Below are 15526 nucleotides of genomic sequence, written 5' to 3' on the forward strand. Positions count from 1 at the left end.
AAGTTTGACTAAAACACAGGATTTAAAATTTGTCTGCTTATCCAGAGATGTCTCATCTCAAGACTCCTAAAGGAATGTTGAAATCAAGTTACTGCTTTGTTAGACGAGTGAAGTATCTGTAACAAAAAACAGACAAAATCATCTGCGGATAGTATTTTTTTTTTGGAGTTGAATATCTTGAGCATTGCATATCATGTTTTCATTTGTATGGTTTTGTTACCTACCTGTGGCTCAGTAAATTTACTTGTCAAGTAATTTAACTTCATCTAAAGTCTAGTTTAGTGTCTGATAGCAAAATTGATTTTCTGATCGCAGTTACATGTCAGGAAAATTCTTGAATTTCACCTTCTATTTCTCGTAAAAAATGACACCTACTAGAGAGGATGAAAACTAGTTTTGCTGTTGTAAAAGTAATATCTTTTGTGTTCTCTAATTTTACTGTGGCAAGGATTGAGATGTGTGGTCAGCAAAGGGTAAAAGAGGAGCTAGGTTTTTTTGGTTGAAAAGAAGAGATGCTGTCTTGTATTGCTCAGTTTCAGGAAATATTCCTAGAGGTAAATGAGGTGGTTGCCTAATGTAGTTTGTTCTGTGTTTACTTCGTCTTTCATTTAGAAAGGCTTCTCTGTGTCTTGGTATAAAATTGCCATCCTAATCCTCCCTAGTTTCAGGCCCTCTGTAATTCATGCCATTCTTTTAGGGTTTGGGTTACAAGTGCTGTCTTCAATATATTGTAATATTCTGAGACGGAATAGTAGTAATGCTATAATTTTGCCCCCATCCTGATACCTTTAGTTTTGTTGGTAACTGCACACAGATATGAAGTATATTCTGAGGCGATTGTAGGTCCATTTGTTTTGTGCATACTGTTAATTTATATCACAGCATATCTTGCAAAAAAAGATTATTGCTTTGATTTAATACAGGTTGAACTTCACCTGCCATCTCACAGGTCATTCATCTTGTGGGTGGACCTTGCAAAGATCTTGGATGTTTTACTAAAAGAAAAGCCCTTCTATTAGTTTCCCCTTTACTAAAATTCTGTGAGAATTAGTGAGGTGGATGTATCTGTTCTAGCATGTCTGCCTTATCTCAATTCTTTTTGTCATTTATGGCTTTAGCCACTTAACGGGGGAAGACCCAGAGCTCTGTAGCGTGCCTTCACTTGAGATCTCCTTTGAAAAAAGAAAAAGCATGATTTTTCTGCTCCCTGACCCTTTGGCATGGACATTGGTTTGATGAGGGAAGTCACATATTTACCAGTTCAGCTTCTTCACACTGAAACTCTCAGATTCTGTGGTATCTCTAGGGAACACATGGTGACTGTTACTGCTTTCTGCTCTCAACTACGTTTTGGAGTCACTGGTTTCTGATAGTGCTCCTTTGTGTTGCTGGAAGAGAATATGTCCAGAACAAACACACCTAAATTTTGATAAACTCCCATTTTGCAAAGTTTTTTTTGCTCCAACATCTTCAGATCTGTGTCTTTGCTTCTATTTCTTGGGGTGATTGAGTAAAGCATTAATTCTTCCACAGCTTTGCTACTTCTGAAATACTGAAACTGCTTTTTAGTTGTGTGCCGTAATAGGCATTTTAGTTTGGCTTCCTTCTTGATTGGCCTAAAAAATATTGAAGCTCTTTTTGACTTTGCTAGGAATAAATGTTTGTTTCAAAGGGTCTCTATTTCAGTTACAATTGTCTTTTGAAGCTTATCAGGTAGGCAGAGGGGGGGTGTGTTCTGCTGTCCCGCTTTTACTGGGCAAAGTGCTACAGGGTTTAGCTTCTGTGACTGTTGTTTCCTTAACCAATGATCCGTGCCTTGCTTTGGGGTTTTTGCCTTTGTTTCAGAGGTTTCATTTAGCATCACCTTTATCAAAGCATTGCTTGCTAAACTTGTAGCTGGCGTGTTTTGCTATCAACACCTCCTATCAGAATGTGGATTCTATTTAATTTTAGCATAATTCATAGTAGTTCAATTCCTCTGAATTGCAGCTGTGAGTTTGCAGGATGGGCTGAACTGTTGTAACAGCTTGCTCTTCCTTGAGAGGGGCAATTCCCTACAGTACTCCTAGCTGTTTTGCTGCTTACCTTGCATTAGCTCTGCCTCTCAGCGTGATGCTTGTGCCAGTTGGTAGACTTATCCAAAAATGAATGAAAAAAAATGAGGCAAGTGGATTTCTGCAGCTTGGAGAGTTGAATCAGCTCCTGGGGCAGTCGAGAGGATGGAGAGGACAATAGGGATGGAAAAAAGGGGTTGGGAAGGCGTTTGGGTGCATTTTGCTGATGAGCATAGCTAATCTGGGTTAGGAAGCCTGTTTGTGCCATGGAACCAGTTACTCTGTGAAGTAGCAACTTGTTCAGAAATTGCTTATCTGCATTTTGTTCAGCAGTTCCATAGGAAGCAGTCAACAAAGAGAAGTGCCTGTTCTTACTATAGTATCTTAGACTGTGCTTTCTGGCCTGTTTTTTTTTGCTGTGTTATAAGGCTCATATGACCAGCTTCCATTTGAAGGAGAAACTGGGCAAGAGATTTAGCTCCTTTGGACCATGGGTTTATACTGGTTCAGCTGCACACACCTCTTCTTATGAATCTGCTGTTGTGGCATATGGTAAGGGCAGTGCTAAATACTAGCCTTGCTCCTTTTCTTCTCCCCCCTCTTTTTCCTTTCAAGCATACGATTCTATAATAATATATATCATATATATATATTTATATATACTCTTGCTCCGCTGATGTTTCCTGATAGACCCCATCCAAGTATTGCCCCACTCCCTTGCTCGCACTTCTCTATTTCAGAGTAATAAGGTCCTCCCAATAGCAAGGCATTTTCTTTAATGATTTTTGTGTCATAGAATAACAACAAACCCAGGATTTTTCTAGCTTTTACGTCTAGTTGGTTTCAGTCTTTTATATAACGTTTTGATCTGATACGTTGATGTTGTCACAGAGACGCTTGCAATTATTTCCTATTTAATTAGGTCATGCTTCTCCAACTTGACTTAGCAGTTGGTGGATTTTTTTAAACTCCTCCCCAAATATGGCAATTTAGATTTCTGGAGGAGTACTGTTGTTTTAGCTAGTGTTATAAAGTAGATTTTTCAGAGCAGATGTTGTATATTACACGTTTAGTAAAAGGACTGCATGTAGATGCAGGCAATGTAGGCTGATCTTTGCTTCTGGAAAACCTCTGTAAAGTTTTCCATTGACATAGTAAGATCTGCATTCGGAGGAATTAGTTGCAGGCTCCTGCTCATGCAAACAGGGAAGGCAGGAAGAACTCTTGGCTATTGCTGTTTAACCTCAGCAGCAGAAAGGCTGGGAGTTAGAGCACTTATGGTGTAAGTGGGAAGAAAAAGGTGAACATGTGTTTTCTTACACATGCCTCTCAGATTTTGAGTTGCATTTGCAGACTCAGAAATACTTGTTTGAAATAGGAGCATCAAGAAGGAATAGCTGGTTGAAGGACAATCTCAAAACCCAGAAGTAACAGGCAGCTTCAGAGGGATGCTGCTAAATGAAAGCATAAGACACTGTCCTGAACATAATGAGGTATTGTGCAGTATGTACATGACCACCCTCAAAGTAGGAGCCAGAGTCAGTGCCAACATGTGTTGAAAAGCATACTGTACTTCAGTCTTTCTCAGTCTCTCATTCCTGTGAGCTTAGGCAATGATGATAACTGATGATCTCAAAGGCATTTGATGAGGTCTTGTAAAACTTCTCAGGGGTACCTGTAAGAAACCCTTGTGTCACTAAAATCAGGGTATCATCTCTGTCTTTTGGGGGTTTTTTTATACCTAAGCTAACAGAGGCAATTCTTATTCTTACTTGGTAGCACCTTCAATGCTAATAATGGAATAGGATGTAAACTTACTCAGACTGCTGACTTCAAGTCATGCTTTCTTAAGTAATAATTTATGCCCTGAAGCAGTTAGCCTGCTGTTCCTGAAGGCCTTGGTGACCTGCATTAACTCAGATTTTGTTCTTCCTTTCTTGCTTTCATGAGCCCTGGCAGAAACTCGTCCAGAGAATGGCCAGCTAGCTAGAGTGTCCCACTATTGCTCTTGTTGAAGAAAGGAAGAAATGCTAAAGCTATGGTGCAAAGACATGCTTGTTCTTTCCTGCCCATGATTTTCAGTTCAATGGCCTGTTCTCAAGAAAAGAAATCCTTTTGCGATAGGACCAATTCAGCCTTGAGGCGTGCAGAGTACAGGTTTGGCAAGGCTGCCTCCTGCTTGGACTATAGTTCTTTGGTTGGTTTTGTCCTCACATGTTCTAATCAGATTTATTCTGAAAATGTAACTAGCTCCTACCCACTTTCTTTCTTGGCTCTTATTGCTACTGCACTCTGCAAAGCGTAGTGACCTATGGGACCATGCAGTCAAAGAAGCAACTTCCTGGCAGCTGGACACACTAGTCTTAAAAATAAATAAAATTTAAAATAAATTACCAAACACTTAGACTACCCATGTTGCTGAATCCTGTGAAGTTTTTCCAGCTTGGCTTTCACATCCCAGCTGCATGTAGAACAGGATCTCTTCACCTGTTGCCCTACAGTTGTGTCTCATTGATTGTCTTGATAATATAAATTTCTTCAAAACAGGTCTTTAAGTATCAATCAATATGACCCCCTGATGAGGTCAGGTCTTCAGTAAAGTTTAAATAATTTTTCGTGTTATTCTTGGACCTTAAGAAAAATGCTGACTTTTGATTAATGAACATCTTGCCTCTGTGATTGTTTCTTGCTATGAAGACAGTGTGTTGGGAAAAGAAAAAGGGAATAAAATTCTTAACTCATGCTTCAGTGGTGCCACTTTCTCCTATGTTGCCTTCATTCATTGGCACAGATCAGAAGTCGTTTTTGCTGTTAATCACAGAATATGTAAGGTTGGAAGGGACCTTTAGAGGTCATCTAGTCCCACCCTCTGCAGCAGCAGGGACATCTTCACTAGATCAGGTCGCTCAGAGACCCACCAAGCCTGACCTTGAATATCTCCAGGGATGGGGCCCCCACCACCTCTCTGGGAAACCTATTCCATTGATCTACCACCCTCATTTTGAAGAATGTTTTCATAATATCCAATATAAATCTCCCCTTTTTTAGCTTAAAACTGTTACCCTTTGTCATACTGCTACATGCCCTCATGAACATTTCTTCCCCAGTTTTCTTATAGGCATTTTTCAGGTACTGGAAGGCTGCTATAAGGGCTCCCTGGAATTTTTATTGTCTTTATTCTACTACACAGCAGTGAGCGGAGCCCTGCTACCATCAGTTGGGTGGGCAAATAATGACTTACACAGAAGGCTGCAAGGGATAATTCCTTTTTTTAACTCTTCTTTCATCTCTGTCTGTCTAGCTGCTTTAAACTATTCTTTCATTTTTATAGCATCTCAGGATCTATCTGTAAGCATCTGCCTGTGAATTATTTGCAAGCACCAGTACTCCCAGCATTGCAGAAGAGCATTGCCGTACTAAGGAACAGTGAGAGATCTGAGAGAGGCTATGGAGGAATAACCTGAGTAGATCGCTAGACACAGGAACACACGGCATTTATTTCCAGACTTTATGGCTGCCCACTTTTTATGGGCTATGGGCTTGTTCCCATACCTTACAGTGTTTGGTGAGTCTCAGGGCCAGTCAGTAAAAGGCATAAGCCCTTGAGCTCCTAAAGTGACTTAAGTGAGACCCTCAGCAGCGGGGCATCCATCTGCATTATTTAAATATTGTAATTTTGGCCATTTTTTTATTTGAAAGTGGATGGGGGAAAAAAGCAGAAGAACAGGTTTAGTCTCATCTCCTGTGCCCTGTGTAGGGGTTAGAGCAGGCACAGCTGCGTTCAGTACAGTCACAGTTCAGCATAATGCAGTTCCAGGTACCAAGGCTCCCCAGGGAGAGGAGGGGCTGTTGCTGAGCATCCTTCAAGAGCTTATGCTTCTGTGCTGGGGGACAGCTTTGCTGCACTCTCCCCATAGCTGTGTGTGGAGGCATGGAAGTATTCTGAAAGCACTGGGCAAATGGCTCCTTGGTTTTCAGCTAGCAGTCAAATGTATCGGTTCTAGAAGAGAAATCATTATTATCATAATTGAAGTTGCTTCTTAATGGCTTATTTAGATTCCCGGGTTGCTCAGTAGAGCATAGGCTTCAGCATAAGAGCCCCATGCAAAATGCAGTTTAGCTACTGAGTAACTGCTGCTGAAGTTGTCCATAGAGCTGCTCTATATACAAGAGGAAAGCTTCCTAACTCCTTTGTTGCTGTCTTGTTTTCTTCACCTCCTTGCAAAAAGGAGGAGGATGCTGTCTCTGGTGGACAGTAAGAACCAAGGGTCATGTAGTGAAATGAGCAGGAAGCATTGCATCACTCTTGTGGGAGTCTCATAAGCAGTCACACACGCGGCAGGGTGCAGCCCTTTAATCCACCCTAGGCACCGCTTGTCTGCTGCGAGGTCTGGAGAAAACTGCTTTTCAGTCACTGTCTCAGTGGTCTGCTTGTTTGTGGGTTTTAATATGGAAACGTAGCACAGTCAATGGTTTGTGTAATTTAGGACTCGTGTCAGTGTAGAGTTTCCTGAGTGTACTTAAAGCTTCAGATGTCAGTACAAATTAGCTGCCTAGTGTTTTTTGGTTGGGTGGTGGTGGGTTGTGGGTTGTTTTTTTTTAAATAGCTTGCCTTCTTGTTTTTTTAGGAAAGAAATCCGGGCTGGGAAGTTTTGTTGGAAGAATGCTTCCTACAAACATGCTGGAGAAGGGCATGCTAGCTACAGAATTCTTGCTGTTTGGGTCATTGTCATTGAGCACATGTATGTTATTTTAGATAAGAGTTTTGGCTGTGGCAGAATGCAATAATGATGATTATAATATGAAAGTAATATGCTGTAAGCCAAATAAAAAAATAAATGCATGGTGTATTTAGAAAGGAAAATTCTAACCTTGTATGAAACATAAATACATAAGATGTTTAAACTTATTGGCTCCTTCTGAGGTTGTTTTTGCTTTTAAAAAGCAAAACAAGCCCCCTACCTATCCACACTAAAAACCAATAACCCACATGTGGCTAAACTGGTTTAGACCTATGTGTATCTCCGTTTCTCTTTGACTCCATATTGTCCGAGAACATCTAGTTGAGAATGCAGAGGTGATTGTTGTGTTCTGCTCTTTAAATGTTGTTTTTGTTTTGGTTTTTCTAGGCTCGAAATGTCAACACGGGTGAACTAGCAGCAATTAAAGTAATCAAACTAGAACCAGGTAAGCATTTCTTAACTGATATAGGCGACAGAAATTAAACATTTTTATGCTTAAGATACAATTGTACAAAATCAATTGAGTCCATTTACTGAAAGAAGGGGTGGTTGTTGCCTTTTATTGTAGAACAATATACAGTGTTTCAGGAAGTAACACGAATGAAAAGTGAGATGTGGAGAAAAAAATGTAATGGGAGAGGAGTTAAGGGAAAGTGACTAAAGCTTCAGTGAAAGGTGGGGTTTTTTGTCTTAAGTACTATGCTTGCAGATCCATGTGATACAAAACCCCTATGTAGAGCAAAATAAATGAGGAAGCTGACAAGGCAGAAAAGAACTTGTTTGGAGAGAGCATAGAGGGAGAAATAAAAAGAAGGAAGGGTTCAATAGTAGGCAAGCATTAGTATCTGGGAATTGTGTACGTTTCCTGAAATTCTCTTGGAGACTGTGATTAAGATGCTGTTGTATGCTAGATTTATGCTTGGGCTGTGCTTATGTTGTAATTTCACAAAGTACATATGCCCTGCAGATCAGTTATCTGCCTGCAAGTGCTGATCTATTCGTATTGCTAGACTTGTTGAACAAGAGTACAGTAATCTGGGAGGTAGAATGTCCAGACTTCTTGTTTAACTTATAACTGTTGGTGTTCCGTTTCAAGATTTAATGTTGAGATAGGAAATATTTTAACTACTACCTGGTTTGATCTGGATAGTAACAGGATGTTACTCTGCATTTCCAAAAGTGCATGCTCATCACACTGCTTTTATTTGTACTCAAAGTTGTGGTCTCAGGTTATCTTGTCTAGTTCTGCTGTTGGGCTTGTTCAGCCTGTAGGAGAGAAGGCTCTGGGGAGACCTTCCAGTACCGGAAAGGTGCCTGTAGGAAAGCTGGGAAAGAACTGTTCTTTCCCCATGGGCATGTACCAGTAGGACAAGGGATAATGGTTTTAAACTACAAAAGGGCAGATTTATATTGGATATTAGAAAAACGTTCTTCAAGATGACGGTGGTAGACCAATGGTTTTCCAGAGAGGTGGTGAGACCCTATCCCTGGAAATATTCAAAGTCAGGTTTGGTGGGTCTCTGAGCAACCTGATTAAGTAAAGGTGACCCTGCTCACTGCTGAGGCAAGGGTTGGACTAGATGACCTTTAAAAGTCCCTTCTGATATAACATGTCAGATGAGTCTGTGTGCCCATTGCTGGAGGACTTGACTGTGGAACCAAGCAGCTGTGCTGTGTCTCCCTATGGAACTGTAAAAATAAAACAGGGATGGAGGATTTGTGTGGTGGGGAAAGAACTACAGGGCTTGGCCTGCTGGGTTGATACCAATCTTTAAAATACATTATCTTCTAGCAGGCCTTGGAGAATCATGCTGCGTGTGGTCTCAAAGCCTGGGATGTACTGCAGCTGGGGTAACTAACTTGTCCTCATGCAGTGCTGATGGGGTGGACAACTGGCATCTTGCAGCCGAGTGGTGCACAGAGAATAATGCACTTTAGCTACCTTCTGCTCAGTGAGCTCAGTTTTCTGCCTGTAGTTATCCCTTCCAGTTGTGGTAGAGTCTTGACTGGCAGTTTGATGGGTATCATCTGTGTTCCTGAAGCATGGCACTGGCTTTCTGTGCAAGTTTTGCAACTTGGGGGAGAGTGTGAAGACTTAAGGTCTAATAATATTCAAGCACTTACTCTAAAGTTTATGCAACTTTTATTTTGCATGCACTGAAAACACTGACCAAAAACTAGAGAAATCATTTTCTTCCACAGAGATGCTTGTCTGTATGTGAAAATAATTTGTTTGCATGTGTAAAGGTCTAGCCAGGATGCAGCAAGCTGTCATCAATATACCATGGAGAGTAGACAGCCTCTTGTGATGTTAACTTGCAGCTTGTGGTTTGAAATTTACTTTCAGTTAAATAAAATACACAGGAATGTTGGATTTGTGGTTAAAAAGTACCAAATGTATAGGTTACCAGCATGTTGATGTATTGGGAGAAATTGAAAATGTATTTTCTTAGGTAATAGCTTGGCCAGTTCTGTTGCAACTTGTTACCTTGCATTTGAAATGTCTTCACAGCCATATTTGAGATGTTGCAACAATTGATAAATATGAGCTCAGTGTCTATAGCAAACCTTTTAAAACCAACAGCCAAAGCTATTGTCTAAAGCTCTTTTGAGTTATGCTGAACCATGTTACTGCAGTACACTAAAAGGAGGATTTCTGCATACTTTAAAATTTCCTCTTTTTTTTTCCAATTTGTTTAAAGAGGCTCTTAAGTTATTCTTGAAGTTAAACGGTTATTTTAGGGCTTCAGGCTTGTTTCACCTATGAAGTCCTTGAGGTTAGTAAGTATGAGTTAGGGTTTGTGAACTGTGTATGTCTAGTAACAAACAAGCTTCAGAATAACTTGCTTAGAAATGACATACCAGACCAGCTATAATTAGCCAGTATGACCTAAAGACTTTTAGAAAAGCCCCAGTGTAAGAGACCGAGTGTAAAAGAGCACTCGGCATGTATTGCTTCAAAAAACCAAAAAAGATAAAAGCCTGTCAAATACGTTACCAACATTATCTTAGATCTTGGAGGCTTTCTTGAACATTCCTAAAATAAAATTGCCTCTGTTGGGTTTTCATTGCCAAGAGATTATTTTCTCTGAGGACATGTCTGGCCAGAACCTTTTAAAGGAAGACAGGTACAACAGAGGTACCAAACAGTAAGACACAGATAAATGCCACATCTAGGCCAGTGTTTTATCTAGACAGAAGTCCATATATGTCTGTGCTTAACAGGTTTACTGAAAAGTTGCCACAGCAGTGTGCTATCAAGTGGGTTTTGCTCAGGAAGACCATCTAATGGATGTTGGGATTGTGGCCAAAAAGAGCCATTTGTCCTGTTTTTAAGAACCTGGGCTATTGGCAGGGCAGATACGGATGGAGAAAATGGGTCTCAGGCAAAATAAAGACTTCAGAAAGAGCTATGGACAGTATCATAAGAGGTATCAGATAGCTGAATGCAAGTTAAGAATACAGTTATTTATTGCTGAGCCCTTGCTGACAAATGTTGATCTACAGCTACTTACTACGTCTGTAAAACTGGCAGATAATTACTTTTAATTACTCAAAAGTTGTGTTTTATAAAAATGTAATGGAAGCCTCCTTGTGATGTATGAACCAGGCCAATGAAAATATTCTGCTTTTCAGGAGAAGATTTTGCTGTTGTGCAGCAGGAAATCATTATGATGAAAGACTGTAAACATCCAAACATTGTTGCTTATTTTGGCAGCTATCTCAGGTACAGTTTGTTTCTTTTGCTTGCTTAAAAAGTTCTTTCCATCTCCTTGTAAAGGCCAGGCCTATAAGGTGACTTAGGCAAAACATAATTTACCAAAGAAGTATTACCCACTTTTATATTATTTTTTACCTTAAAATCTGTTCTGTTTGTTACAGTGTCTCTGTAGAAATAATGCTTCTCTAGCAAAATCTCTCTGTGACCATGTAGTCATGTTTCCTTGGAAATGAGTTGTCACTTAAGTTTTGAATTTAATACATGAATGGAAAATTAAGCAGAAGTACTACAACTATAAAGAAAGAGTCTGTGCATATTGTACCTTTCAAATCTGCTTCAGTGAAACAGCTCTTAAATTTGCAAAACTTTGGGAAGTATTAGTGTTACATAATACAGATAGAGTTCTCAGAAATGTTCTCACTTGACTAGCATTGGCATGTAAAATTGTCTGAGAACTCAAAATTGAATGCTATGGGGAAATAAGAAGGAAGAAAAATTGTTGGTTTGTTCCTTGCTTAAGAGTATAGTGCTGTGTTGTTTTAAGGACTTTTTCATACTAAAGTGCCTAAGAGTATAAACTGAGCCCATTGGTGATTTCTGGTTTTGATGTGTTTTGAAACCTAAGAGAATGATATTTTAGCTCTCTTATCTTTATTTTTCTCTCGTTCTGCAGTTGCTTAGGACACTTAATATAGGATACATTCTGTCTCATTAGGGGCTGGAGCATCTCTCCTGTAAAGACAGGCTGACAGAGTTGGGCTTGTTTAGCCTGAAGAAGGCCTAATTGGGTTGACCTAATTTGCAGCCTACCAAAAGGGATCCTACAGGAAAGTGGGAGAAGGACTGTTCACCAGGGAATGTAGTGATAGAACAAGGGGCAATGGCTTCAAGCTGAAAGAGGGAAGATTTAGGGTAGTCATTAGGAAGAAATTCTTTACTATGAGGGTAGTGAAGCACTGGAACAGGTTGCCCAGAGAGGTTGTGGAAGCCCCATCCCTGGAGGCGTTTAAGGCCAGGTTAGATGGGGCTTTGGGCAACCCAGTCTAGCGAGGGTGTCCCTGCCCATGGCAGGGGGCTTGGAACTTGATGATCTTTGAGGTCCCTTCCAACTCAAAATATTCTATGGTTCTGTGATTCTTTTGTGTGGTTCCTTTGTAAAGTCCTTTGAAAGCCACTAAGCTTCCTTCTTACAAGTACAGTAAACTTGTACTCCATAAACTGTATCAGTATGGAAAAATTTGATGACTAGTTCCTAATAATGTTTGCTATTATAATTTTTAATACATCGTGACAAATGTTTTATGCCAGATGTAGCAATTGCTTGATATTCATAGAATCGTAGAATGGTTTGGGTTTGAAGGGACCTTAAAGATCATCAAGTTCCAAGCCCCCTGCCATGGGCAGGGACACCTCTCACTTAGACCAGGCTGCTCAAAGCCTGGCTTTGAATGCTTCCAGGGAGGGGGCAGCCACCACCTCCCTAGGCAACCTGTCCAGTGTTTCACCACCCCCATAGTGAAGAATTTCTTCCTAATGGCCAATTTAAATCTACCGCACTTCCAACTTAAAACTGTTCCCCCCTGTCCTGTCACTACATACCCTTCTAAAAAGTCCCTTTCTCAGCTTCCTTGTAGGTCCCCTTCATGTACTGGAAGGCTGCTATAAGGTCTCCCCTGAGCCTTCTCTTCTCCAGGCTGAACAACCCCAACTCTCTCAACCTGTTGTCACAGGAGGACTAGACTTCATATTTGAGTACTAGAACTTCTAATGCTGAATTTTGTGAACCTATTGTTGTCATGATTTTAGGCAAATTATGCCATGTAATAAAAAGCTTTTAAAAGGGTCAGCGGATATTAAATAATCGGAAAGCTGTGTGGTTGGGAACATATAGTGTCCCAACCCTCCTGTGCACCTCCTTAATCTTCCTCCCAACCTCAAAGCCTGGTTATGTTTGGGAAGAGAGCACCTTTTTTTATGTGAAGATGTCCTCCATTGCACACAATGGCTTCATTTGTACCTGTCTGCAGTACTGGAAGGATGTTGTGTTGGCATTTGTCTTAATCTTTGACATTCAGGTTTGTGGAGCATGCCACACTTAGTCATTGCTGTAAGCATTTTCAGAAGACAAATTTAGAAGAAGAAAGGAAGAGCGGAATAGCAGAGGGGAAGGCTGGGGCTCTGCAGTGCTGTTGAAGTTACACAGGGCTGCTTTTCTAATGTATGAACTTCTGACCACAATGTGACATTTCCATTTGTGTGTGTTTCTGGAGGTGAGATTATTTGCCTTGTAGAAGCACTGACAAATGTATCCAGTTGTCTTACCAGCTGTTCTTTTAACTAGTTGTTGGAACAGATTGCTTAGTATAACTAATAAAAAGCTATTTCTGATTACTTTTTAAGATTTTGTGTGAAAACAAGGCTGTGAATGAATATTGTTGCGTTCAACTTAGGTTAAGATTTTTAGAAGAAATGATGCCTCTTCTCATGATGCTGTGTTCTGGCCGGGGATGCTTTTTCTTTAAAAAAACCGAAAACGTTCTCCTCTTGTCTTAGGGTATCAAAATCCTTTGTAGACCCAGGATTAAGTTTTGGCAAATGTATTTTGGCAGTATTGTACCTTTGATGGTCTCCAGCCCTTTCTTTGTTCTAGTGCTTCTCTTGTGGCTGAACAATGAAAGAGCTGTCTTTGAGGCCTCTCATTGTCTCACCTTTCGTTTTCAAAGTATCATTCAATGCTAAGAACAGTAAGAAAAACACCCATCCTGTTGCTCCCTGTGCATGCTTTCTGTTTAGTATTGGTTTTTCAGACAGGCTTCTGCCTTGCTGTGAGCCTAGGTGTTAAGTTGCAGAGGGTAGATGGTACTGTTGATCCTGTCTGTTTTGTTTGCTGCCCTTGTCGTGTGCTCTGCAGATACAAACAACGCTGTATTCTATTCCTGTTCATTCCATGGATCTTCACCTGTCTCAAAGCACTTCCACAAAGTAATAAAAGGCTAGATATGAATTAGAAATGCAGTCTTCTCTTTTGATCCTTTTATGTTTGTTTTTTTCTTTTCTGTTGGACTAACTGGGAAGTTAATGCCCAGGAAGGGAAGGTGTGAATTTGCAGCGCTTGCCTACTTCATGTCCATTACTTTTTGGGTGCTCTGTTGCTGGGATTGGCCTGTTTTTTCCCCTCATCCGCACTGCTGCTGCTGTTGGCATTAAGCAGGATGCAGCCACAAGGGAAAGGGAAATGGCTTTTGTGAGCCTAGTGCCCTCCTAAAGTCCTGCATCATTTTGGGCATAAACAAGGAACTTGCAGTCTCTTCAGTGTTTTTTTCTCACTCATGTTCCCCTGCTGCCACTGCTAATTGTGTTCTTTTCCAGATAGTCCTGTTGCTTCTGTGTCTGACTTTGATCAGTTATCTCCGTGGAAAGCCTTCATATTATTCCCAGTGATGCTTTAATTAACCCCGAGAAGTGTATGGAGTTAACAGTCAGGGGACTTCCATTGTTTAAAATGTGTAATGTCTCAGTAATACCTTTGCTAACACTAGAGCAAGCAGCAAGGGGGCATAGCTTTGAGGACCATGTGGACTATGGCCATAAAAGGGAGAAGGTCTAAAAGTTCTTGAAGCAGCAGCTATTCTAGCTGTTACCTGCTGGTGAGAAATACTTGCAACTTGCAGTTCAGGGGATAAGCTTAGCACTTAAAGCATTGTCTTGCAAAGCACTTCCATAAATGTTGGCACTGCCCACAGGAGTATCTCAGTTACTCCATCAGAGCCTTGTGAATGCAAGGAACCCAAGAACCATGGGCAAGCTGCAGAACAATTATCAGTCTTTTCTTTAGCTGTCCTGTGACCCAGTCTATCCTTAAGGGACTTTTTTTCTGTGGGTTTTTTTTCCTGTGTGTTTTGATGGCCAGAAATGACTAGGCAAATCCTGTATTTTCTGCTCTCTAAAATGCCTTTCTTTAGCCACATGTGGTACATCTCTTTTGCCAGTGAATATTACTAAGTAAAAATAGAATTTAGTGTCTGTAATAGAGGATACCTTTGAATCACTCTGCCTGTTGTCTGTTGGTGGAAAGCACCTTTTATGGAGGTATAGTGAGTCGAACTGAACTGATTCCCTTAGAGGAATCTAATGAATTTCTCTCTGGTCTGCAACACCAAAAATAGGTGTTTTGAGAGAAGAGACTTCGCCTGAGAAGATAGTTACCCACTGTATGGGCTTTACTTTCCCTAGATTTGACTGCAGCACTAGAGTTTCACTCCATTTGTTGTGAAATAAATTGAGTTGAGAGATATGCCTAGTGCTTTTTGTTTTGGGTTTGTGGGGGGGGTTTAGTTTGGGTTCGGGTTTTTTTGCTTCTGTTAATTCCTCTGCTCTGAAAAAAGTGGACAAGAAGTGAAAATGAGGAAGAAATAAGATCCCACATCTGTGTTCTTTCTACTCTCAGTAAAAAATACTTCATTTTCATAGTAGATCTAGAATAAAAATTGGTGTGCATGTTTCACTAATACTGTTTCTATTACTGAAAAAAAATTTGGAATTTTTTGAGTATTTCATTAGTTACTATTTGACAGCAAATGTCATGTACAGATTAACCACAGTCATTATTTGACTTGTACTATTTATAATACAGAGCTTGTGATGTCCTTCATGATGTTTGAGTTCTCATTTAGGTGCTGTTTTCAAATCTTAGAGCTAATAAATGGTTTTGTTCATGTTTTAGACGAGACAAGCTATGGATTTGCATGGAGTTTTGTGGAGGTGGTTCTCTACAGGATATTTATCATGGTATGTCAAGGCTAATTCCTTAAAATTAAGTAAAGCTTACTTTCAAAAATGGAGATGATTACAGTGTTTTGCAATCTGAGAGGAGAAATCCTAAATTTGGCATCCATAATAATCCATTGAAGGTCAGTTTTAGCTTATGTATTTACATAACCGGTTGGATTTGTTATTCTTTAAACAAAATTAGCTATAGTAAGTTTTGGGATTTTTTTTGTGCAGAAGTT

At 40.2% G+C, this 15526-nt stretch overlaps 1 protein-coding gene across 2 annotated transcripts in view; it reads left to right on the plus strand.

The window, feature by feature from the left end:
• The window catches only part of MAP4K3 (mitogen-activated protein kinase kinase kinase kinase 3), a 93263-nt gene that overhangs the window by 4596 nt on the left and 73141 nt on the right, over window positions 1-15526 (plus strand). For both annotated transcript variants that reach the window (XM_084260966.1, XM_084260967.1), the window contains exons 2-4: window positions 7184-7241; window positions 10433-10523; window positions 15241-15305. In XM_084260966.1, the coding sequence (XP_084117092.1) occupies window positions 7184-7241; window positions 10433-10523; window positions 15241-15305 (214 nt within the window). The remainder of the gene's footprint in view (window positions 1-7183; window positions 7242-10432; window positions 10524-15240; window positions 15306-15526) is intronic.

The sequence above is a fragment of the Gallinula chloropus genome, assembly GCF_964237585.1.
Source record: "Gallinula chloropus genome assembly, chromosome: 3".
NCBI lineage: Eukaryota > Metazoa > Chordata > Aves > Gruiformes > Rallidae > Gallinula > Gallinula chloropus.